The following is a 24,295-nucleotide window of genomic DNA, read 5'->3' as shown; positions in this document are numbered from 1 at the left end:
TCTCAGGGTAGTCAGATTTCCCACATAGTGGATAGCTTTAAAAGGGAAAGTGGAACCTGGCAGGTCTCTTAAGGGCTGGGCCTGGAACTGGCTAATATTATTTTCACAGTATTCTGTTGGTCAAAGGAATTCACTAAGACCAGCCCAGATTCAAAAAGAGGAGAAATAGACCCCACTTTTTGATGAGTGGAGTAGCATCCGTGTATATCAATCAATTAATGGTGGTTATCTTTGGATACTGTGTATTACATGTCTTTTGTAAATATCTCACAGTATGCAGCTTGTCTTTTTATTTTCTTTAGAGTGAGGTTTAATAAATTCCTAATTTTATTTTATTTATTTATTTTTTATTATACTTTCAGTTTTAGGGTACATGTGCACAACATGCAGGTTAGTTACATATGTATACATGTGCCATGTTGGTGTGCTGCACCCATTAACTCGTCATTTAACACTAGGTATATCTCCTAATGCTATCCCTCCCCCTTCCCCCCACCCCATAACAGGCCCTGGTGTGTGATGTTCCCTTTCCTGTGTCCATGTGTTCTCATTGTTCAATTCTCACCTATGAGTGAGAACATGTGGTGTTTGGTTTTTTGTCCTTGTGATAGTTTGCTGAGAATTATGGTATCCACCTTCATCCATGTCCCTACAAAGGACATGAACTCATCCTTTTTTATGGCTGCGTAGTAGTCCATGGTGTATATGTGCCACATTTTCTTAATCCAGTCTATGATTGTTGGATATTTGGGTTGGTTCCAAGTCTTTGCTATTGTGAATAGTGCCGCCATAAACATACGTGTTCATGTGTCTTTATAGCAGCATGTTTTATAATCCTTTGGGTATATACCCAGTAATGGGATGGCTAGGTCAAATGGTATTTCTAGTTCAAGATCCCTGAGGAATTGCCACACTGACTTCCACAATGGTTGAACTAGTTTACAGTCCCACCAACAGTGTAAAAGTGTTCCTATTTCTCCACATCCTCTCCAGCACCTGTTGTTTCCTGATTTTTTAATGATCGCCATTCTAAGTGGTATAAGATGGTATCTCATTGTGGTTTTGATTTGCATTTCTCTGATGTCCAGTGATGATGAGCATTTTTTCATGTGTCTTTTGGCTGCATAAATGTCTTCTTTTGAGAAGTGTCTGTTCATATACTTCGCCCACTTTTTGATGGGGTGGTTTGTTTTCTTCTTGTAGATTTGTTTGAGTTCATTGTAGATTCTGGATATTAGCCCTTTGTCAGATGAGTAGATTGCAAAAATTTTCTCTCATTCTGTAGGTTGCCTGTTCACTCTGATGGTAGTTTCTTTTGCTGTGCAGAAGTTCTTTAGTTTAAATAGATCCCATTTGTCAATTTTGGCTTTTGTTGCCATCGCTTTTGGTGTTTTAGACATGAAGACCTTGCCCATGTCTACATCCTGAATGGTATTGCCTAGGTTTTCTTCTAGGGTTTTTATGGTTTTAGCTCTAACATTTAAGTCTTTAATCCATCTTGAATTAATTTTTGTATAAGGTGTAAGGAAGGGATCCAGTTTCAGCTTTCTACATATGGCTAGCCAGTTTTCCCAGCACCATTTATTAAATAGGGAATCCTTTCCCCATTTCTTGTTTTTGTCAGGTTTGTCAAAGATCAGATGGTTGTAGATATGTGGCATTATTTCTGACGGCTCTGTTCTGTTCCATTGGTCTGTATCTCTGTTTTGGTACCAGTACCATGCTGTTTTGGTTACTGTAGCCTTGTAGTATAGTTTGAAGTCAGGTAGCATGATGCCTCCAACTTTGTTCTTTTGGCTTAGGATTGACTTGGCAATGTGGGCTCTTTTTTGGTTCCATATGAACTTTAAAGTAGTTTTTTCTAATTCTGTGAAGAAAGTCATTGGTAGCTTGATGGCGATGGCATTGAATCTATACATTACCTTGGGCAGTATGGCCATTTTCACGATATTGATTCTTCCTACCTATGAGCATGGAATGTTCTTCCATTTGTTTGTATCCTCTTTTATTTCATTGAGCAGTGGTTTGTAGTTCTCCTTGAAGAGGTCCTTCACATCCCTTGTAAGTTGGATTCCTAGGTATTTTATTCTCTTTAAAGCAGTTGTGAATGAGAGTTCACTCATGATTTGGCTCTGTGTTTGTCTGTTATTGGTGTATAAGAATGCTTGTGATTTTTGCACATTGATTTTGTATCCTGGGACTTTGCTGAAGTTGCCTGTCAGCTTAAGGAGATTTTGGACTGAGGTGATGGGGTTTTCTAGACATACAATCGTGTCATCTGCAAACAGGGACAATTAGATTTCCTCTTTTCCTAATTGAATACCCTTTATTTCCTTCTCCTGCCTGATTGCCCTGGCCAGAACTTCCAACACCATGTTGAATAGGAGTGGTGAGAGAGGGCATCCCTGTCTTGTGCCAGTTTTCAAAGGGAATGCTTCCAGTTTTTGCCCATTCAGTATGATGTTGGCTGTGGGTTTGTCATAGATAGCTCTTATTATTTTGAGATATGTCCCATCAATACCTAATTTATTGAGAGTTTTTAGCATGAAGCGTTGTTGAATTTTGTCAGAGACCTTTTCTGCGTCTGTTGAGATAATCATGTGGTTTTTGTCATTGGTTCTGTTTATATGCTGGATTACGTTTATTGATTTGTGTATGTTGAACCAGCCCTGCATCCCAGGGATGAAGCCCACTTGATCATGGTGGATAAGCTTTTTGATGTGCTGCTGGATTCGGTTTGCTAGTATTTTATTGAGGATTTTTGCATCGATGTTTATCAAGGATATTGGTCTGAAATTCTCTTTTTTTGTTGTGTCTCTGCCTGGCTTTGGTATCAGGATGATGCTGGCCTCATAAAATGAGTTAGGGAGGGTTCCCTCTTTTTCAATTGATTGGAATAGTTTCAGAAGGAATGGTACCAGCTCTTCCTTGTACCTCTGGGTAGAATTCGGCTGTGAATCCACGTGGTCCTGGACTTTTTTTGGTTGGTAAGCTATTAATGATTGCCTCAATTTCAGCTCCTGTTATTGGTCTATTCAGAGATTCAACTTCTTCCTGGTTTAGTCTTGGGAGGGTGTATGTGTCAAGGAATTTATCCATTTCTTCTAGATTTTCTAGTTTATTTGCGTAGAGGTGTTTGTAGTATTCTCTGATGGTAGTTTGTATTTCTGTGGGATCAGTGGTGATAACCCCTTTCTCATTTTTTATTGCATCTATTTAATTCTTCTCTCTTTTCTTCTTTATTAGTCTTGCTAGTGGTCTATCAATTTTGTTGATCTTTTCAAAAAACCAGCTCCTGGATTCATTGATTTTTTGAAGGGTTTTTTTGTGTCTCTATTTCCTTCAGTTCCGCTCTGATCTTAGTTATTTCTTGCCTTCTGCTAGCTTTTGAATGTGTTTGCTCTTGCTCCTCTAGTTCTTTTAATTGAGATGTTAGGGTGTCAATTTTAGATCTTTCCTGCTTTCTCTTGTGGGCATTGAGTGCTATAAATTTCCCTCTACACACTGCTGTGAATGCTTCCCAGAGATTCTGGTATGTTGTGTCTTTGTTCTCATTGGTGTCAAAGAACATCTTTATTTCTGCCTTCATTTCGTTATGTACCCAGTAGTCATTCAGGAGCAAGTTGTTCAGTTTCCATGTAGTTGAGCGGTTTTGAGTGAGTTTCTTAATCCTGAGTTCTAGTTTGATTGCAGTGTGGTCTGAGAGACAGTTTGTTATAATTACTGTTCTTTTACATTTGCTGAGGAGTGCTTTACTTCCAATTATGTGGTCAATTTTGGAATAAGTGCAGTGTGGTGCTGAGAAGAATGTATATTCTGTTGATTTGGGGTGGAGAGTTCTGTAGATGTCTATTAGGTCCGCTTGGTGCAGAGCTGAGTTCAATTCCTGGATATCCTTGTTAACTTTCTGTCTTGTTGATCTGTCTAATGTTGACAGTGGGGTGTTAAATTCTCCCATTATTATTGTGTGGGAGTATAAGTCTCTTTGTAGGTCTCTAAGGACTTGCTTTATGAATCTGGGTGCTCCTGCATTGGCTGCATATATATTTAGGATAGTTAGCTCTTCTTGTTGAATTGATCCCTTTACCATTATGTAATGGCCTTCTTTGTCTCTTTTGATCTTTGTTGGTTTAAAGTCTGTTTTATCCAAGACTAGGATTGCAACCCCTGCCCTTTTTTGTTTTCCATTTGCTTGGTAGATCTTCCTCCATGCCTTTATTTTGAGCCTATGTCTGTCTCTGCATGTGAGATGGGTTTCCTGAATACAGCACACTGATGGGTCTTGACTCTTTATCCCATTTGCCATCTGTGTCTTTCAATTGGAGCATTTAGCCCATTTACGTTTCAGGTTAACATTGTTATATGTGAATTTGATCCTGTCATTATGATGTTAGCTGGTTATTTTGCTCGTTAGTTGATACAGTTTCTTGTTTCTCTAAACTTCTCTTCTCTCTTCATTTCATTCATTTGATCTTCCATCACGGATACCCTTTCTTCCAGTTGATCAAATCAGCTACTGAGGCTTGTGCATTCATCTCGTAGTTCTTGTGCCGTGGTTTTCAGCTCCATCATGTCTTTTAAGGACTTCTCTGCATTGGTTATTCTAGTTAGCCATTCGTCTAATATTTTTTCAAAGTTTTTAACTTCTTTGCCATGGGTTCAAACTTCCTCTTTTAGCTCAGAGTAGTTTGATCGTCTGAAGCCTTCTCTCAACTCATCAAAGTCATTCTCCATCCAGCTTTGTTCCGTTGCTGGTGAGGAGCTGTGTTCCTTTGGAGGAGGAGAGTCACTCTGATTTTTAGAGTTTCTAGTTTTTCTGCTCTGTTTTTTCCCCATTTTTGTTGTTTTATCTACCTTTGGTCTTTGATGATGGTGACGTACAGATGGGGTTTTGGTGTGGATGTCCTTTCTGTTTGTTAGTTTTCCTTCTAACTGTCAGGACCCTGAGCTGCAGGTCTGTTGGAGTTTGACGGAGGTCCACTCCAGACCCTGTTTGCCTGGGTATCAGCAGCAGAGGCTGCAGAACAGCGGATATTGGTGAACAGCAAATGTTGCTGCCTGATCGTTCCTCTGGAAGTTTTGTCTCAGAGGAGTACCCGGCCATGTGAGGTGTCAGTCTGCTCCTACTGGGGGCTGCCTCCCAGTTAGGCTACTCGGGGGTCAGGGACCCACTTGAGGAGGCAGTCTGTCTGTTCTCAAATCTCCAGTTGCATGCTGGGAGAACCACTACTCTCTTCAAAGCTGTCAGACGGGGACATTTAAGTCTGCAGAGGTTTCTGCTGCCTTTTGTTTGGCTATGCCCTGCCCCAGAGATGGAGTCTACAGAGGCAGGCAGGCAGGCCTCCTTGAGCTGTGGTGGGCTCCACCCAGTGGGAGCTTCCTGGCTGCTTTGTTTACCTACTCAAGCCTTGGCAATTATGAGTGCCCCTCCCCCAGCCTCACTGCTGCCTTGCCCTTTGATCTCGGACTGCTGTGCTAGCAATGAGCGAGGCTCCGTGGGCGTAGGACCCTCCAAGCCAGACGTGGGATATAATCTCCTGGTGTGCCGTTTGCTAAGACCGTTGGAAAAGCACAGTATTAGGGTGGGAGTGACCCGATTTTCCAGGTGCTGTGTGTCACCCCTTTCTTTGACTAGGAAAGGGAATTCCTTGACCTCTTGAGCTTCCCTTTCTTCGGCTCACGCTTGGTGTGCTGCACCCACTGTCCTGCTCCCAGTTTCTGACACTCCCCAGTGAGATGAACCTGGTACCTCAGTTGGAAATGTAGAAATCACCCGTCTTCTGCATTGCTCACGCTGGGAGCTGTAGACTGGAGATGTTCCTATTTGGCCATCTTGGCTCCACCTATCTAAATTCCTAATTTTAATACAATGTAGTTTTTGGAATTTTATATTATATTCTTGTTTGTAAGTTATTCACTATCTCTGGATCCGAAAATTGTTCAGTTTTCAAGTTTTACTTCTCACATTTCAGTCACTTTGAAAAACTTTTTTTGTCCTTGTTTTGTTTGTATATTTGGTGTGAGTCAGGAAATGAATCTAATTTCATTTTCTTCCCCTTATGGCTTTTTTTTTTCCTAGCTGTATTATTTTTCCAACTGATTTGATATGTTACTTGTTGTATATCAACGTTTCATCTACTTTTTGTTTTGTTTTTTTGTTTGTTTGAGACAGAGTCTCGCTCTGTTGCCCAGGCTGGAGTGCAGTGGCCTGATCTCGGCTCAGTGCAACCCCTGCCTCCCAGGTTGAAGTGATTCTCCTGCCTCAGCCTTCCGAGTAGCTGGGATTACAGGCATGCACCACCACGCTTGGCTAATTTTTGTATTTTGAGTAGAGACGGGGTTTTACCATGTTAGTCAGGCTGGTCTAGACTCCTGACCTCAGGTGATTTGCTCGCCTTGGCCTCCCAAAGTGCTGGGATTACAGGCGTGAATCACCGCGCCCAGCCTCGTCTACATTTGGTACTGTTTCTGTGATTTCCATAATGTTATCTGTGAATTTCTATGTTCCAGTACTATGCTGCCTCAGTTACTAAAGATTTATTATTAATTCTACTATTAGACTCTCCTTCATGTTATTTTTTTCTCAGAAATGTCTTGGCTATTCCTGACCTTTTATTCTTCTATATAAATTTTTAATCACCTTGACAAAGTCTATCAAACAAACAAAAAAACTGTTGAGATTCTGATTGGAGTTGACTGTAAAGAATTGATATCTTTGTTTTTTCTACTCAGTAATGTTTTGCTCTTTTGATCCTCTTGATTGTAGGTTTATTTTCTATTTTTAAACATTTCTGCTCTAATCTTTAGTATTATTCTACTTTGGATTTATAAAGTTTTACTTTTTCTAACTTCTTAATTTGAATACTTAATTTAGATAATATTTCTTGTTTTCTAGTATAAGCATTTTATGGCTGTATATTTATGTATGAGTACCTCTTTAGCTGCATCTCACAAGTTTTAATTTTAATATCTTAACATTTATTTCTTAATATTTTAAATTTTCTATCATTTCTTTTTTTGAAATATGAGTTATTTAGACATATATTTCTTAATTTCCAAATTTATGGGGTTTCATGATTCATCTATTTCTACTCTAATTGTATTGTGGTCATAGAATTTGGGCTATATGATGATAAATCATTTCAAATTTGTTGACTTACATTATGATCCAGTAGGTGGTTGATTTTCAAACCATGCCATATGTGCTTAAAATTATATGTATTCTGCACTGCTTGAGTTTTATATAATATATATGTTAAATCAAACTTTTAAATTGGGTTGTTAAAATCTGTATCCTTAATGTTTTTGTATGTTTGTTTGCTAGTTTTGGTAGGAAAAATTTGGCCTGATTAACTGAAATAAGTTTGTTAAAATGCCTCATTATCATACTAGATTTATTTTTTCTCCCTATGGTTCTTTCAGTTTTTGCAATATATATTATATGTTTACACATTTGCATTCTATATTTAGAAACCATGTTGTTAAGTCCAAATTCCAAACTCTTCTGTTTTATTTTCCTGGCAAAATGAAAATTTAGTCACTATGTAGTGATTATCTTTCTATCTAGTGACTCTTTCTGCTTGAGTATCTTTTTTCTGATGTAAATATAGCTATAGTATTTTTATTTTCTTTAACAGTTGCCTGGTATATCTCTTTCCTGTAGTTGCATCCTTGTTGTATCCTTATGTTTCGGAAATTTGTCTTTTGAACAGGGTATAACTGAAATTTCTTCCCAATTTTGCTATCATTGTCCTTTTAGATAATTTAGTTCATTTATATTGATTATAATTAGTAATATGTTTCTATTTATTTCTGCCACTTTATTTTGTACTTTCTCTTTTGTTCTGACTTTTCTATTTATCTTTCCGTCTCCTCTTAGACGGGTTGCTTATATATTTATTTTTATTTCACCCCCACTCTCAACTGTTAGCTTGAAATTATGCATTCTATATATACTTTAGTCATTACCATACAAATTTTAAGATGCATATTTATCAAAGCATAAGTTTAATCCATCTGTTTTTCTTCCCCCATAAAATGCAAGTATCTTAAAACACTTTAGTTCTGGTCATTCCCCCTCCTGACCTCTACGCTGTTATCGTTGGGTAATTTAGTTCCATCTCACTTTTAATCCCATAAGAAATAATTATTGTTTTATGCAGTGTTTGTTTAGCTTTACTCACATTTTTTGCTCATAATTTTTTCTTTCATCTGAGACCTTTCACTTGGGATCATAGTACTTCTTTTTTGAAGTCCTTTAGGATAATTTTTATTTGTGTTTATTGATTTTATTTGCCTAGCAATGTCTTTATCTTGCCTTTATTCTTGAAACGTATTTTTACCAGATATAGAATTCCAAGTTGATGGTTATTTTTCCTTAGCACATTGAAAATATTGTATCGTTTTCTTGGTTTAGATTTTACTGTCAAGAAGCCCATTCTTAGTCCAGTGATTTTCCAGCTTAAGTAATCTATCTCTAGTACCATTAGGATCTCCTCCTTGTCTTTGGCATTCTGCAGTTTCACTGTGTTGGGTGTGTGTGTATCCACATGTGGCTGCTCATATGTGTATATATATATATATATATATGAACATATGTTCATTCTGCTTAGAATTTGTTGGACTTTATGAAACTGAAGATTTATGTCTGGAAAATTATTCTCAGTCATTATGGTCCCTATTTCTCTCTTCTTCCAGACTCTTGATTTGTTTTGTCTGATTTATTACTTTATTCTTTGTAATAGTTAACCTGTCTTTTATTTTTTCAGATCTACCTGAATAAAAATAAGATTACTGTTTGGGAAAGTGAAGGAGGAAATGAATATTGTATGGGCAACCTATTAAAGTCAACCACAACTATCCTTTATTTTAAACTTTTTCTCATGTTTTTAATCCCTCTCTTGTATAAACACATAATTTGTTTTGCTTCTGATACTTTGGAAGGTTCATGCATTATTATATTTCTTCAAGACTTAATACATTATATTTCAACCTGTAGCTTGTGAGCTGTGTATTTTAGATAGCATCTATTGACTCTCCATTGCAAAATGAAGATATTAGAATATAATTCATGAATTTACCTTTTATCTGATGTCTCCTACTCCCAGATTTCCATTGTTTATGTTATAATTTTTGTTCTTCTTATGGATAATTTTATACTTTTTAATAATATATTTACACTTCTGTTATTTTATTTATCAGCCTTAACCAGTGTCTGTTGACCTCTGTATCAGAAAGATGAGGAAAGCAAATCACTTATGCTACCTACATTCCATCTACCTCCCTTTCCTCCCATCTTGATTTTTTTTTAGTACTTGCACTATTACTTTGATACTCATATTTAGATTTTATTTACTATCTAAATATAAGTATAGAAATAAAATTTTGTTCTGTGTTCATAAGTCTCTTCGTTGTTTTGACTTAGTTCTGTATTTAAATGAGTTTAATGCTGTTATTATTATTTTCTTTATTTACAAGTTGTCCTTTTTTTATGTCTGTGTTGGTGGGATTTATTGCCATGTGCCTTTATAAGAAGGTATTATGGGTGATATTTTTCATGAATTTTACATGTTTTGAAATGTTTATTATCTTCATGCTTAAATGAAAACTTGACTCTGTATAAAATTCTTAAGCTATTCTTTTTATTTCCCTTAGGAAATTTTCTGGCATTTGAATGTTTCTGTGGAGAAGTGTGAGGTTAACTTGATGTTTTTTACTTGTCTGATATGAAAAAAGTAGCTCGTTTAATTTTTTTTTACAGTTTGATTAGTAATGAGTTTGAGCAACCTTTCTTGTTTATTGGATGTTTGTTGGTAATGATGAGAGCATGAATATGTAAGTCACTCCAAAGTCAATGCTGAGGTTGGGGTTAGCATATACTCTCTTGAAGGAGTTGGCAAATGATGGCCTATTGGCCAAATCTGGCCTGCCACCTGTTTTTGTATGTCTACAAGCTAAGAATGATTTTTACACATGACAATTCACAACCACTTTAGTGATAGGTAACACTAACTTCGAATCCCAGTTAAGTGAAATGTTATCTTCCCCAAAAGAACACTATTTTTCTCATAGGCCTACTGTATTACAAAAAAAATACTTAATTATTATTACCACTTATTGAATTTCATCAATAAAACATTTGTGGCAATTTGTTTTCTCTTTTGTTATATGGTACCTATGTAATAGCCTCAATTTTGCCTTTTGACTCACAAAGTCTGAAATATTTACTCTTTGGCTCTTTTTATTTTATTTTTTGAGACGGAGTCTTGCTCTATTGCCCAGGCTGGAGTGCAGTGGCACGATCTCAGCTCACTGCAACCTCTGCCTCCTGGGTTCTAGCGATTCGCCTGCCTCAGCCTCTCAAGTAGCTGGGATTACAGGCATGCACCACTGCTCCTGGCTAATTTTTGTATTTTTAGTAGAGGTGGGGTTTTGTCATCTTGCCTAAGCTGGTCTCGAACTCCTGGCATCAAGTGATCCACCCACCTTGGTCTTCCAAAGTGCTGGGATTACAGATGTGAGCTACTGCACCCGGACTCGTTGGCTCTTTTTCAAAAAAGGTTTACTGACTCTTGCTTTATTGCAAGTCCAGAATGGATTTGATTTAGGGATTTTTTTTTTTTTTTAATCCAGTGCAATCTACTTCCCTTAGGCTCTGTTTCTTCATCTTATCTCCAGTTATGGTCAAAGTTGTATCCTTCAGTTATTGGCTGCAGTGAATGATCCTTCTGTGGCCTTTCTTGGTATTCTTTGGGTCATGACTAGGACTCTTTCTGCACCCTGAGTCTCGTCAATAGGTAGACTGTCCTACATTGATGTTATAGTTGTCAGCTTCATACCAACTGTGTAGATTTCTGGCTCTTTTTTTTATTGAGACGGAGTCTCGCTCTGTTACCCAGGCTGGAGTGCAGTGGCGCAATCTCGGCTCACTGCAAGCTCCGCCTCCCGGGTTCACACCATTCTCCTGCCTCAGCCTCCTGAGTAGCTGGGACTACAGGCACCCACCACCAACGCCCGGCTAATTTTTTGTATTTTTAGTAGAGACGGGGTTTCACCGTGGTCTCAATCTCCTGACCTCGTGATCCACCAGCCTTAGCCTTCCAAAGTGCTGGGATTACAGGCGTGAGCCACCATGCCCGGCTGGCATTTCTATTCTAGTAAGAACTACTCTTACCCCTGGCTTATTTCAGTCTATCTTACTTGATTTATCTGAAGCATATTCACTTGCCAGCTAAAACTTTTTCTATTCTTCATTGATTCCAGTCTTAAATTTTTGCCTTTAATTCTTCAGTTACAGTACACGGCCATGTAGCACATCACCTTATTTAGAGACTTTCTGTATCTTGTTAGATTTCCCTCAGTCATCAGAAAGAAACTCCCCTTTTTATATTTCATAACCCACTCCCTTTTGTTCTATTCTATTCTATCTGAAGAATGCTGGTAGTATATGGATGTGGCCTTTTAGTGCTTAGTGAATGATGAAATTAGTTCATCAGCTTCAGCTACCACTTCTGATGACTTTCCTAAGTTCTTTTTGATAATTTCCCCTAAGAAAATAATCTTAAAACTTATCATTATCTTTAGCATGCTATTTAATGTAAGCTAAAATTGTATGTACATAAACCAATGCATGTAAGATGGAAAAAAATTGCCATAGAGAGGAAGTTAGACAATATAGAGATTGCCCTGAGAAGGCTTACTAGCTTAGTGAAGGGTTTGGAAATTATACTGTGTATAAGAAAGAAAGGCAGTCAGGATATTATATTAAGCCTGTTGAGAAGCTGGGAACTATATATGCCATTTTGAATACCAATTGTCATAGTTGTCAGATTGTATTGTATATTAAATATAATAACGTGAATTTTGTTACAGCCAGTTCCTTTATAGTTTCGTTCAGAAAAACATATGGAGACATTTATACCCATTGATTTGACAACTGAAAATCAAGAGATGGACAAGGAGGAAACCAAGACAAAACCAAGGTAAAAGTAAGATAAAATATAATGAGTTTTTTTTCTAAAGTAAGATTTCAGCAGTGTGTGGCTGGTAGTAAGCCATTCTGACAGTGAAAGACTTAAAATATCTTATCAGAATTTATTGATGATTCTAGAGTTTAGAAAACCTTAGTTTCTCAGGGAGTGTGTTCTGACAAGACAGGCAAATTAACCCTGGTTGTTGGCTCCTTCCCCCAGACCAACCTTGGATATGCCAAAAAAGTGAGAAGGAGATTGTTGGATATGAGAAATTAACCAACAACTGAGAAATCCTAGGAAAGCAAAAGGTATCATTTGTAATAGTATCAAAAAATAGGTACATTAGATACATAGAAATACTTTTTTTTTTTTTTTTTGAGACAGAGTCTTGCTCTGTCACCCAGACTGGAATGCAGTGGCACGATCTTGGCTCACTGCAACCTCCGCCTCCCAGGTTCAAGCAATTCTCCAACCTCAGCCCCCCGAGTAGCTGGGATTACAGGTGACCACCACCACACCTGGATAATTTTTTTTTGTATTTTTAGTAGAGATGGGGTTTCACCATTTTGGCCAGGCTGGTCTTGAACTCCTGACCTCGTGATCCACCCGCCTCGGCCTCCCAAATAAATACTATTTTTTAAAATGATGTAATTATGACCTTTATGAGAAAATTATAAAGTTTAATGGAGAACTCAACAAAATTTATATAGAAGAGCAAAGGGCCAAGAATATATAAAACACTCCTGAAAAAGAAAATCTGATAATCTTGACCTACAACTATAAAAACTTATTATAAAGCTATCTTAACTAAGAATTGTGCTGTAGAAACAAGGATACACAAATAAAAAATAAAGAACCCAAGAACAGACAATTGTATTCATTTTAAGTGAACATAGACCTGGCGTTATAGGTTAGTGAGGATTGAGTGGGCATGTTCAATAATGGTGCTGTGACAATTGTTCCTTATTGGGTGGGGGCAGAGGAAGAAATGGAGTCTGTCTCTTACACTATACCGAAAAGTCAAGGATTTAAAGACTTATGTATTAATTAAAAGACTTGTAAAAGGTAAAACTTTATGTTAGGAAAACATATAAGCTCATTTTGTCATTACCTTGGACTAAGGAAAGATTTCTTAAGAAGCCGTAAACAATACAAACCATAAAGGAAAAGGTAGATAAATTATATTAAAATTAGTAACTTCTGTTTATAAAGACATCAAGAAAGTGAAAAGATAATTCCAAATCAGAGATACAAAGTGACAAAAGATTACTGCTCAAAATGTGTAAATAACTATTACACATTGTTAAGAAAATGGCAAAAAATTCAGTACCAAAAAAAAAAAAAAAAAGAGGTGGGGAGGACAACAGATATGGATAGACATTTTAATGAAGGGGAAAATTTTCAAGATGTTTATAAACAAAGAGGGAACTTAAAGTGCTCAAAGGAAAAAGATTTAAGAATAATACCTAATAAATGATCTATAAATAAGTTCAAAGACATTGTGCTTTCTTTGTCCTAGAAAAGAAATATTACTTTCTTAATGATATGATTAAGTATTTTTCTTTAATATACCAATAAAGTGCTTTTTTCCCCTTAACACTACATATAAGACTTTACAGAACCTAGAATTTTCTCTGCTTTGTAAAACTGTGATCTACCATATAAGTCTATTGTAGGCAGTAATTTTGGATCCTGTTCTTATGAAAAAGTTTTTCCAGCAGTAGACAGTTGGCCAATGTCCTGTGAAAAAAAAGGAAGGCAGTGTATGAGTATGAAATTTCAGAAAATTGTGTTCTGACTTCACTCTGCTTAATTGGGTAACAATTCTTCATCTCCTAAAATGAGATCAAGATTCATAAAGCCCTTCTAACTTTAAATTTTCCATGATAATTTATATTTATTTTTTAATGGTAACACCAGTTAGACCTATTTAAAATTTAACTAGACTCTCCATGTAAATGTTGCAGATCTTTTTCAAAGTGCCTATCAAAAATTACTTGAGTGAATAGATATTATATTGTATTGTACAGAATAAATATTTAATCTTTCAATTATGGAGCATGTTAACCATAGCATTTATTAAACCTAAGAAGCTGTTTTAATTATAAATGTGAAATTTTAGGTAATATGCTAATAGCTCAGTATTTTATTGGTGTGATTTTCCATTTATTTTCTTAGAATTGTTTGCTTTGTCATTTAGACTTTTAAAATATGAAGAGAAAAAATATAAAGATGTGAAACCATTAGAGACTCAACCAGCTGAAATAGCAGAAAAGGAAACATTGGAATATAAAACAGTTAGCACATTCTCTGAATCTTTGAAGTCAGAGAAAACAGAAGGTATTTATCGAGATTACTATTCTGGCATGTTGATTTATATTTTAGTTTATGGAAATTGAAAGAAATTTTTCATAGCATTAAATTAAGGAAACAAGTGAAACATATTGAAATATTAGTGTCTATTTTACTAACTTCATTAGTTATAGCAGTTAGCAGTGTCTTCAAATAACGGGAACATAATCTAACTACTCATAATAATAATAAAAGTAACAGGAATATTACTAATACCAGTGAAATGTCAGAATATCTGATATGTCTATAGCACTTTACAGTTTCCATCACTTTTTCATGCATATCATGTCATTTTTTTTGAGGTACAGACCTTACAGGTGGGTCACAGTTCTCCTAAGTCCCCAGTGCCTCTAGCTGTTTTGTGACCTCCTTTGTTGCTCTTACCTACTAGTGTCTAATTGCTCCCTCACATACTTCCATTTTTTAAGTCTTCTTTCCTTCTTCACTCAAATTCTACCATTTTCAAGATTTGATTTTATTTTTTACCACAACTTCCTTTCTCATCCAGCACTCTTATGTCCTCACTTTTATAAGCTTCCAGCCCCATTTATGGTGCTTGTGTGGGGAAAACTGTACCTCCTCTCCTTTAAAGTAAATCCCACCGCTTCTGGAGCTCTGCTTCTGCCATTTCCATAGGAAGCTGGGGTCCATCAGATATATTCTCTTATGTCTTTTTTTCTCCTGGCTCTTTTTCTGTCAGCACATAAACATGCTACATGCTTAAACACCTTAAACAAAACAACCCAGAAGCATCTTTAGTTCTGTATTAGCTTTTCACAGTTATCAGTCCTCTTGAAAGAGTAGCCTAGACTTCCTTACCTCTAATTCATTCCTCAACCTGGATTCTACCTCCTTCATTCTACTGATAAGACTCTTTCAAGGTCGCCAGATACCTCCTCGTGGCTAATCTTTATAAAAATTAATTTATAAATAAAATAATTTGTATTTTACTGCACCATTCTGCAATAGTTTATTATTTGACCACTTATTTCCATTTTTCCCCCTTGACTTTTAAGGAAATTTACTCACCTGGCTTTCTTTATACTTTTCTATCTGCTCATTTTCAGTCTCTTTTATGGGTTTTTACTTCTCTGTGTTCCCTTTAAATGTTATTGTTTCTCAGGTGTTTTAGGGTCTGCCAAAATTAGTGTTTCCTATTCTCTCTGGACTAGACTATACTTTGGTTTTAGTAATAATATATAGTCATGTACTGCATAACGACATTTTGGTCAATGATGGACTGAATATATGATGATGGTCCCAGAAGATAATAATACTGTATTTTCACTGTACCTTTTCTATGTTGAGATGTGTTTAGATACACAAATACTTACTATAGTGTTACAGTTGCCAATGATATTCCATACAGAAACGTGCTGTACAGATTTGTAGCCTAGGAATAATAGTCTATTCCATATAGCCTTGGTGTGTACTAGGCCATACCACCTAGGTTTGCGTAAGTGCACTCTTAGATGTTTGTGTGACAGAATTGCCTAATGATGCATTTTTCAGAATGTATCCCTGTCATTAAGCAATACGTGACTGTATTTCTTCCTATTTTACCTATTAAATGCATACCACAAACAATATTTAGGTATACCTTTAGTTGTCTTCATCCTCTGCCTGAAGATGGATATATTTGATTTCTGGAAGGGTCCTGAGCTTCCGGAATTCTGGCCTTCATTGGGCCAGAATGTTTTAATCTGTGGAGTGCCTAGACCTTACAGATAGCTGTGTTTGCAGGCTGGACAAAGCTTCCCCTCCAACAGAGTGAAAAGTAGGAGTACTCTGAGCCTTTTGCTATTTTTCTTAGGAAAGACGAAAGAAATATAAGGCTAGATAGGGATACAAGTGGTGGGTAAAGCAAAGATTTGGCCATGTTAAGGAATTTCGTCATAATACTTTGAAGATAAGAGCCATGGAAAGGTTCTAAGCAAGGAGTTAATATGAGGGTTTCTGTTTTGTAAAGATCACTCTGGCTGTATATTGAAGAACAGATTGGAAGAGAACAAGAATCGATATAGGGGGACCATTTAGGAGGCTGTAGATATTCTGAAGGTAGAATTATCAGTTACGGTGATGGGTTGGTGAAAGAGAAGCAGGTGTCAAAGATGATACCTACACTTTGGGCTTGCTTAAAATAATGAATAGTGGTTCCATTCACTAAGACAGGAAGTCCTAAAAAAAGGTCAGGAGTTTAGAGGAAGGATCATGAGTTCAATTTTGGACATGTTGAATTTGGAGTACCTTTGACACATGCCAGTGATGTCTAGGAGGCAGTTGAATATATGTGTCAGGAGCTCAGAGAAGTTAGGGCTGAGGTGTTGTATTTGGGAGTAATCATGTGTGTGGATGTTTAAGCCATAGTCATGGATGAGATTGACCAGGGAGAATGTATAAAGTGAGACTAAAACAGGGCCAAGGAAAAGTAGCAATTACGAGCCAGGAAAAGGACAGCTGCAAAGAACATGGGATTGGTCAGAGTTAAGCTGAATAGGATGACAAGAAAGAGTGAGGTGTCACAGGACTCACCCAAAGGAAACAATTGTATCCAAAAGGAGAAGGAGTGGTCTAAAGTATCAAATAACACTGGTAAGTAATATGAGGACTAGAAAATGTCCGTTGAATTTACTGACCTCAAGAATATGGCACGTGAGTGCTGTTTTTGTGGTGTTCCAAAGCCAGACCAGAGTAGAGTAAGAAATGCATAGTAAATGAGGAAATAGAGTTAGTGACTATATGCAACTCTTTAGAAAAATTTAGCTGTGAAGAAAGGCAGGATATAGACTGATAACCAGAGGAGCTGTGGTTTTATTTGAGGCAGGAGGTGCTTGGATATGCAAAAGAAAAAAGTAGTAGTTAATAGTGTAGGCATGAAGAGACATGATCTAAACAAAATGTGGAAAGGATTGGTCTTGGATGAGAGGAAAACCAGACACCTCCTTTACTAAGTCAGGAGGACAGGAGGGAAAGATGGGTGCACATGTGGGTTGCTTCGTTTGTTTGAAAATGGCAAGTTGAAGGAATTCCCACTGATGCTTTTTTTGTTCCCTGGGAAGTAGGCATTGAGATCATTTAGAGGAGAGAGACTGAAAGGTAAAGGTTTAGAGATTTGAGGAGCATGGGGAAAATCTGAAATAGTCATTGAAAAGGAAGAAGAGCAAGTTAACTGGACAGACAATAGGATTTTTGGTTTGTGTTCAGGGTCCATTTGTGGTTAATTAAAATGAATTTTGGGGGTTACCAATCCACATAGGGCCTCTTTCAAATAGCACTAGGATGTGCAGATGTAGGCACAAAGAACACATAGAGTTGGTTTTATCCAGGGGCAGTGTTTTGCCATACAGGTGAGGCCAACAGAAAGAGGGAGTTTAGGATGTTGGCAAGAGTGCTGTGTGGAAAGACATAATCTAAGCCGGATAAAGAGAAAGGTGAAATCAAATAGAGGGATGATGGATTGTAAGAAAGTCATGGGGCAATGGACTGGAGTTCCTGATGAGCTTAAAAAATGGTCATGTTGGGAGAATTAAACAAGCTGAGAGGGTGGAGGGCAAGTGATGACAAGCACTATTACGAATTGTGAATGTGGTTGGTTGATGTAGAGTTAGTGATGGGAGGACATCTAGAAAATGGGGGAGGAGAGCACAGCTTTAGACAGGTCTTAATTCATGAACACTGAAGTCATCCATGTGATGGCAGATTTAGTATGGAGAAAGTTGGCTTTCCCTTGAGCCAGAGTTCCAGATTGAGTGACTAGGCAGTTGGTACTTATCAATGAAGAGTGGAAGAATATAGTGGAATCAAAAGGCATGAGCTTCTAAGGAATAGGATTTTTTTTATTTATTAAAGAAAGAGGGCGAGTTGTAATGATTTGGAAGTGGTGAATGGAGAGGAGTGTTAAAACAAGCTCACTTTCCAATCTTGAGGTAAATGGAGTGTGGGAATATAAACAGCCTCTAACCAGAGGGTCGCATGTCAGTAGTGCCATAGGGAATAACTAGGTTTCAACTAAGGTAGAGAGGTTAGAGAAATTCTTGGAATAGAGCTTAAAGATAGAAGAAAGTTTTCACAACTACCTCACCAATCTTTCCACTAATGCCCACATTTGTTTCATTGTGATCTCCTGAACAGTCCTCTTGTTTTCTTATCTTTCTCTCATCCCCAGCCACCCTCCTCCTCGCTACCCCACAATTGAAAGCCTTACCATCATTCAACATTTGATCTTTGGAACAGGTCAGAGGTCTGTGGTCTCCTGATTATATAAGTGGGAAATTATCTCTCTCTCTTCTGAATTAGGACTATTGGTTGAAATAAAACTTACTGTTTATTTCATTTGTACCCCTTTGTTTTGTTTGTAATTATCGTGTCTTTTGCCTTACTAAATTGTAGCACAATGCCTTGCACTACAGAAATATTTGTTCAATGAACGAGAACAAGAAAATGTATTTCTTTCTTCAAAGCTCTGTTTTTAATATTTTCCCCATTCTTCTATGTGTTAAGTCTACCAATTAGGTAAGCCATAGACAAAATAAGAAATAGACCTTTTGTTACTTTTCTGTATTTATATCTAAATATTTTCTGTGCTCAGTTATCAAATTACAGTTAATAAACAGGGTCCTCTTCTGTATTTATTTCATGTGAGGATTCACACTTTAAAGATTTAGTATAATATTCAAAAACCACAGTTACTTTTGTATCAACCTAATAATAAAGTTACATAACATTTACCTTAGTAAGCACTTACTGTATGCTTTAAATGTATTAACTAATTTAATTCTTGTAACAACCTATGAGGTTCTTACTGTGACAATTCTCATTTCAAAGGTGAGGAAAGCAAGGCAGATAGGTAACTTACAAAGTAAATCATGTGACTATGAGTGTTAAGGATTGTATATGAGCTTGGAACCCAGGCAGTGGGATTCAGCCTGTGCTCTTAACTACCATGCTATACTGCCTTATATAATCATTAACTGTATTGCTGGGTATGTGGAATTACTATGGTATTATTTATAGCTCACACTAGTTATTCAGTTAATAATGGTTTTATTTTCAGATTACCTTAGAGAAAGTATAACTCAACAACATATGGTTTCTCCAGAGCCAGCTTCCCTTAAGGAGAAAGGGAAGTCAAGGAGAAAAAAGGATCAAACTCATGCTTGTCCAAATGTTGGTAAAGCCAGGCCTGTGTCCTATGATAGAACAGGTATGTGGTATCACTGAACCAATTGCTTAGAAATCACTATACTTTTTCAGATTATTCTGTGGTTTGTGTGCTTATATTGGACACTGACTTTAGAAAAAACAGTCTTACTGAATTTTATGTGTTTGGTTGCTTAAGGATTATTACAATGCTTTTTAAATTCTTTTTGAAAATCTAAAATATTATATTGAAAAATTGACAGACTGTTTAATGACTATTCTTAATTAAGAACAATATCTGAAGGCTATGATTTTAGAACTATAATATAAACTGTATGGTTTTTTACATACAACTGTAGTAAAACTTGATGATTTCATTTTATTTAACAATTTTATGCCTTTGAGTTTAAATCCCCAAATAAATAGTTTATTTAAATAGATTTTCTTCCACTAACATCTTCTAGTTTGTGTTTTCTCTATAACTGAAATTCTTCTTAGTATTAATATTTTAATTTTATAAAAGAAAGGAAACTTTTCTATTTTCACTGAAACACCATGGTACAGAGGTGGATTTATCATAAAGCTATTGAAGCCTAAGCTTCAGGGCCCCTCACTCACACAGGCTTCATCCCTTCATCCTTTCTTCAAATAAATATCCTCAAAATTATAAGTACCTCATATAGCACAAAACCTGCACAGACGTGGTGGTGTTCATGCCCTTGTATAATTCTCTCCCCTTGAATGTGGAAAGGACCTGTGACTGCTTCTAACTAATAGGTGATGGGCTGTCACTGCTGTGATCATATTACATTATCCAATACTCCATCTTGCTGGTGGACTTGTTCTAGAGTCTCTCCCCTTCGCTGGCTTCGAAGAGGCAAGCTGCTATGATTCCAATCACAAAGAAATGAATTCTTCTTACAACCTGAGGGAGCTTGGAAGCAGATCTTTTCCCAATAGAGCCTCCAAATGAGAATCCATTCCCAAGCAACACCTCGATTACAGCCTTTGAGACTTTAAGCAGAGGATCCAGTTAAGCTGTATCCAGACTCCTGACCCACAGAAACTGTGAGATAGTAAATGTATGTTGTTTGAAGCCACTAAATTTGCAGTAATTTGTTATGCATTGTATTAGTCCTTTCTCACACTGCTATGAAGAAATACCTGAGACAGGGTATTTTATAAAGGAAAGGGGTTTAATTCACTCGCAGTTCTGCATTCCTGGGGAGGCCTCAGAAAACTTACAATCATGGTGGAAGGCAAAGGAGAAGCAGGCACCTTCTTCACAGTATGGCAGGATGGAGTGAGTGCAAACAGGGGAAATGCCAGATGCTTATAAAACAATCAGATCTCATGAAACTCACTCATTATCATGAGAACAACATGGGGGAAACTACCCCCATGATCCACTTACTCCACCTGGTCCCATACTTGACACATGGGGTTTATGAGAATTACAATTCAAGGTGACATTTGGGTGAGGACACAGAGCCAAACCATATCATGCATCCAGGAAACTGATACAGTGGCTTTATTGCAACAAATGTTGCTGTACATTAAGAATTCTTAGTATTTTGTTGCATTGTCCTTTAGTGTTTTGAAATTGGTATCTAGTGTAAGAAAGGCCAAAAATTTAGGCTTAATGGCTGCCAGATAAATAAAATTCTAATTCTTTACTGATTGCACATCTTTAATTTGCTTCCCTCATTTAGCTTCTATAAATTCATGAATATGTAAACTGATAAAGACCTAAGTAGCATTTTGTTTAGATTTTAAAACAATTATTAAATATTTGAAATATACAATATAGAGAAAATAATTTAGTATTCATGTACTCATTACCAGAATTTAACAACATTTTGTCATTTTGTTAAAAAAGAAAGTTGTAGACAGAATTCTAATATGCCCTCCGGTATTCCTACCCTCTGGTGTACATGCTTTGTATAATTGCCTCCCCCTAAGTGGAAGCAGAACCTGTGAATATGATGGATTGTCACTCCCATGCTTTTATGTTATTTTATATGGCAAAGGGATTTTCAGATGTATTTAAGGCCCTTAATCAGTTGACTTTAAATTTATCAAAGGAGACTATTAGGGGCATGCCTGACCTAATCAGATAAACCCTTAAGAGACCAGAAGCAGTAGCAGAGGCCGTGTCACTGCCTTTGAGGAGCAAACTGCCATGTTGTAGAGAGGGCCACATGGCAAGAACCCTAAAGTTAGCTGAGAACTGTACCCAGCCAACTACCAAGAAAATGGGAACCTCAGTCATACAGCCATAAGGAAACGAATTCCACCTCAAACCTGAGGGGCTTGGAGGCAAGTCTTTCACTAGCCCAGCCTCTAGATAAGGGCATGGTCAGCTGACACTTTGATTTCAGCCCTGTGAGAACCTGAGCAGAGGACCCAGCCAAAATTTGCCAGACTCCTGACCTTGTTTCTTTTTAGTAAGCATTCTTGATTCTGTCATGAACTAACCTAACTCTTTTTTAGAAAAATGTTTTCTTTCCAGCTTTTGGAAGTTATGTGTTCCTTATATTTTACTATTTATTCTGAAAAAGCGTTCTTTATTTTATTTGCTGAAATTGCCTCCATTTTCGAACAGTCTTTGTGAGATCTATTGAATCTGCCAAATCACACTAAAAAATGGAAATGCTAATTTATGATACTTTCACGATATTATACAAGGGGAATACCCTTGCCAATAGTTGATATTTTCCAATTTTAAGTTTTTTGCCAGTCTGAGTGAGATATGTGTTTTCATTTTTATTTTAGTTTGCAATTCCCTGATTACTAATGAGGTTGAATACTTTTCCATATGTTTATGGGCCATTTATCTTTTCCTGTAAATTTTTTGTTCATCATTCTATCAAAATCTTTATTTTTTAATCATTAAGAATTCTTGAAATATTTGGTATAGTAATCTCTAGCCTGTTATATAGGTTATAAACGTCTTTTAAAAATTTGTTAATTATATTTTAACTTTATGTATGATAGCTTTTCTTGTGTATAAGTTGCTAAGTTTGAGCAAGTCAAATTTATCATTGTTTTCCTTTTAACATGCTTTGATTCTTTTTCAAGAGGCCTTCACTACCCCAGGTTTATAAACATATACTCCCATATTTTCTTCTAGTATTTCTATAATTTGTTTTTCCACATTTATAGCTCTAATCCATCTATAATTTATACTTGCATATAACCGCATATTTATTTCAAATGGCAAACCACTTTTGCATTATGATTTATTGAATAATCGTTCTGTTGATTTGAATTATCTTTTTCATTTATTAGATTGGCTTATATACATAGTTATATTTCAAGACTCTAATTTGTTCTACTTCTCTGCTCTTCTATGTCAATACCACACTATTTTGATTTCTAGAAGGTATATATTTTTATATCTGGGTCTATGATGTTACTTATCCTCTTGTCAGACATACACAGTTTGTACCATATCCTTAATACTAATTTTCAGTACCTCACCTAGGGCACAAAATGTAAAGAGGGACTCACTCTTAGAGTCATGCAAGTGCTTCATCCTAGTTATAATAGTGTCTTGTACAAGAGCTCAAGTCTCATTTAATCCTTAGCAAAGAAGTTGTTTTAGTCCAATGCTGTTTGTAAGTTCTAGAGGGCCAGAAATATAACTTCTTAGCATGGCTTTTTGTATGCTTCTCTTCCCATGATTTGTTCTATCAGGAAAGGAAGTTTAAGGGCCAACAGGATAACCTGTATAGCATGGTGAATAAAAGCCAAGAAAAGAGACTCTTTCAAGAAGGAGAAGGTTGTCAATTGTCGGCTAAGAGATTAAGCGAGAGATGTTCTGAAAGGTGTCTGTGGGATGAGCATCCTTAGGAAAAATATTTCCATCCCACACTGTCATCCCTACTTTTCTGATCCAACTGCTACTACCCCAGCTTAGGCATTTATTAAGAAAAGCCATATAACCAGTTCCTATTCCTAGTCTCTTCTCTTGTTACTACCTGGGTAATTATGAATTAGGTCTTTCGTGACATCTTTCTTAAATTGATAAATATTATTCCCTCTTTCCAACTTCTGTTAAAACTGAATTTTGAGCTATTTTTCCTCCTCTAATAATCGTTATGTATACTTTAAGTTACCATTTAAATTTTTCGCTATATAGAAATATTTGGAATATTATGCATTATCCTTAAGTGATGCCCACATTTGCACTTATATTGGATTTTTAAATTGTTCTATACCAGCACCAAAAGATGATGATGTGATAAGAAATATTATCAGGCTACGAGAAAAGCTTGGTTGGCAAACTGTATTACCGCAGCACAGTTTGAAATACGGAAGCTCCAAAATTGCAGTTCAGAAGATTACTTTAAAGGTATTGTTCTATTTTATTTAATTTTGATCTTTAAAAATCAATATTGAAATTATATTTTAATTTTTATTTCATTTCAGATATGTCAAAGTCAAACATTACATTAATACCAAGTTACAATTATTTCATGGTAAATGCAAAAGTATTTGACATCATTTCATTTTACTTAATAAATAGAGAATAGATAAAGCATATAAAATTTAAGTCTATAACACATCAAAATGTTTGTGTCTGTCCCCTCTCATCACTTTCTCTGAGTGAGCCCCCAGGAAAGGGGTGTCATCTGCCTGAAACTTGAATCTACTGTTTGGTTTCTGGATATCACTTTTTCTGTGATTTAAGAAGAAATTGTTAGGTAATGTAATATTCTATTCTTCTCACACTCTAACTCCCTGGTACCTGATTTTCTATCTCGTCTGGTCTGTATTTCCTTATGCTGTTCATTTTTTTCTTACCCATGAGCCTCTTTCTTCAGAGG

The 24,295-nt window shown here is 36.4% G+C and overlaps 1 protein-coding gene across 26 annotated transcripts in view; it reads left to right on the top strand.

The window, feature by feature from the left end:
• DNAH14 (dynein axonemal heavy chain 14) overlaps window positions 1-24,295 on the top strand; it is a 499,118-nt gene that overhangs the window by 10,484 nt on the left and 464,339 nt on the right. For all 26 annotated transcript variants that reach the window (XM_054519536.1, XM_054519533.2, XM_054519594.1 and 23 more), the window contains exons 2-5: window positions 11,872-11,981; window positions 14,173-14,312; window positions 19,378-19,527; window positions 23,690-23,820. In XM_054519536.1, the coding sequence (XP_054375511.1) occupies window positions 11,905-11,981; window positions 14,173-14,312; window positions 19,378-19,527; window positions 23,690-23,820 (498 nt within the window). In that variant the 5' untranslated portion in view covers window positions 11,872-11,904. The remainder of the gene's footprint in view (window positions 1-11,871; window positions 11,982-14,172; window positions 14,313-19,377; window positions 19,528-23,689; window positions 23,821-24,295) is intronic.

Source organism: Pongo abelii, chromosome 1 (assembly GCF_028885655.2).
Source record: "Pongo abelii isolate AG06213 chromosome 1, NHGRI_mPonAbe1-v2.0_pri, whole genome shotgun sequence".
Lineage (NCBI taxonomy): Eukaryota > Metazoa > Chordata > Mammalia > Primates > Hominidae > Pongo > Pongo abelii.
The sequence above is the reverse complement of the archived record's forward strand: the minus strand, read 5'-3'. Positions and strand labels throughout refer to the sequence as shown.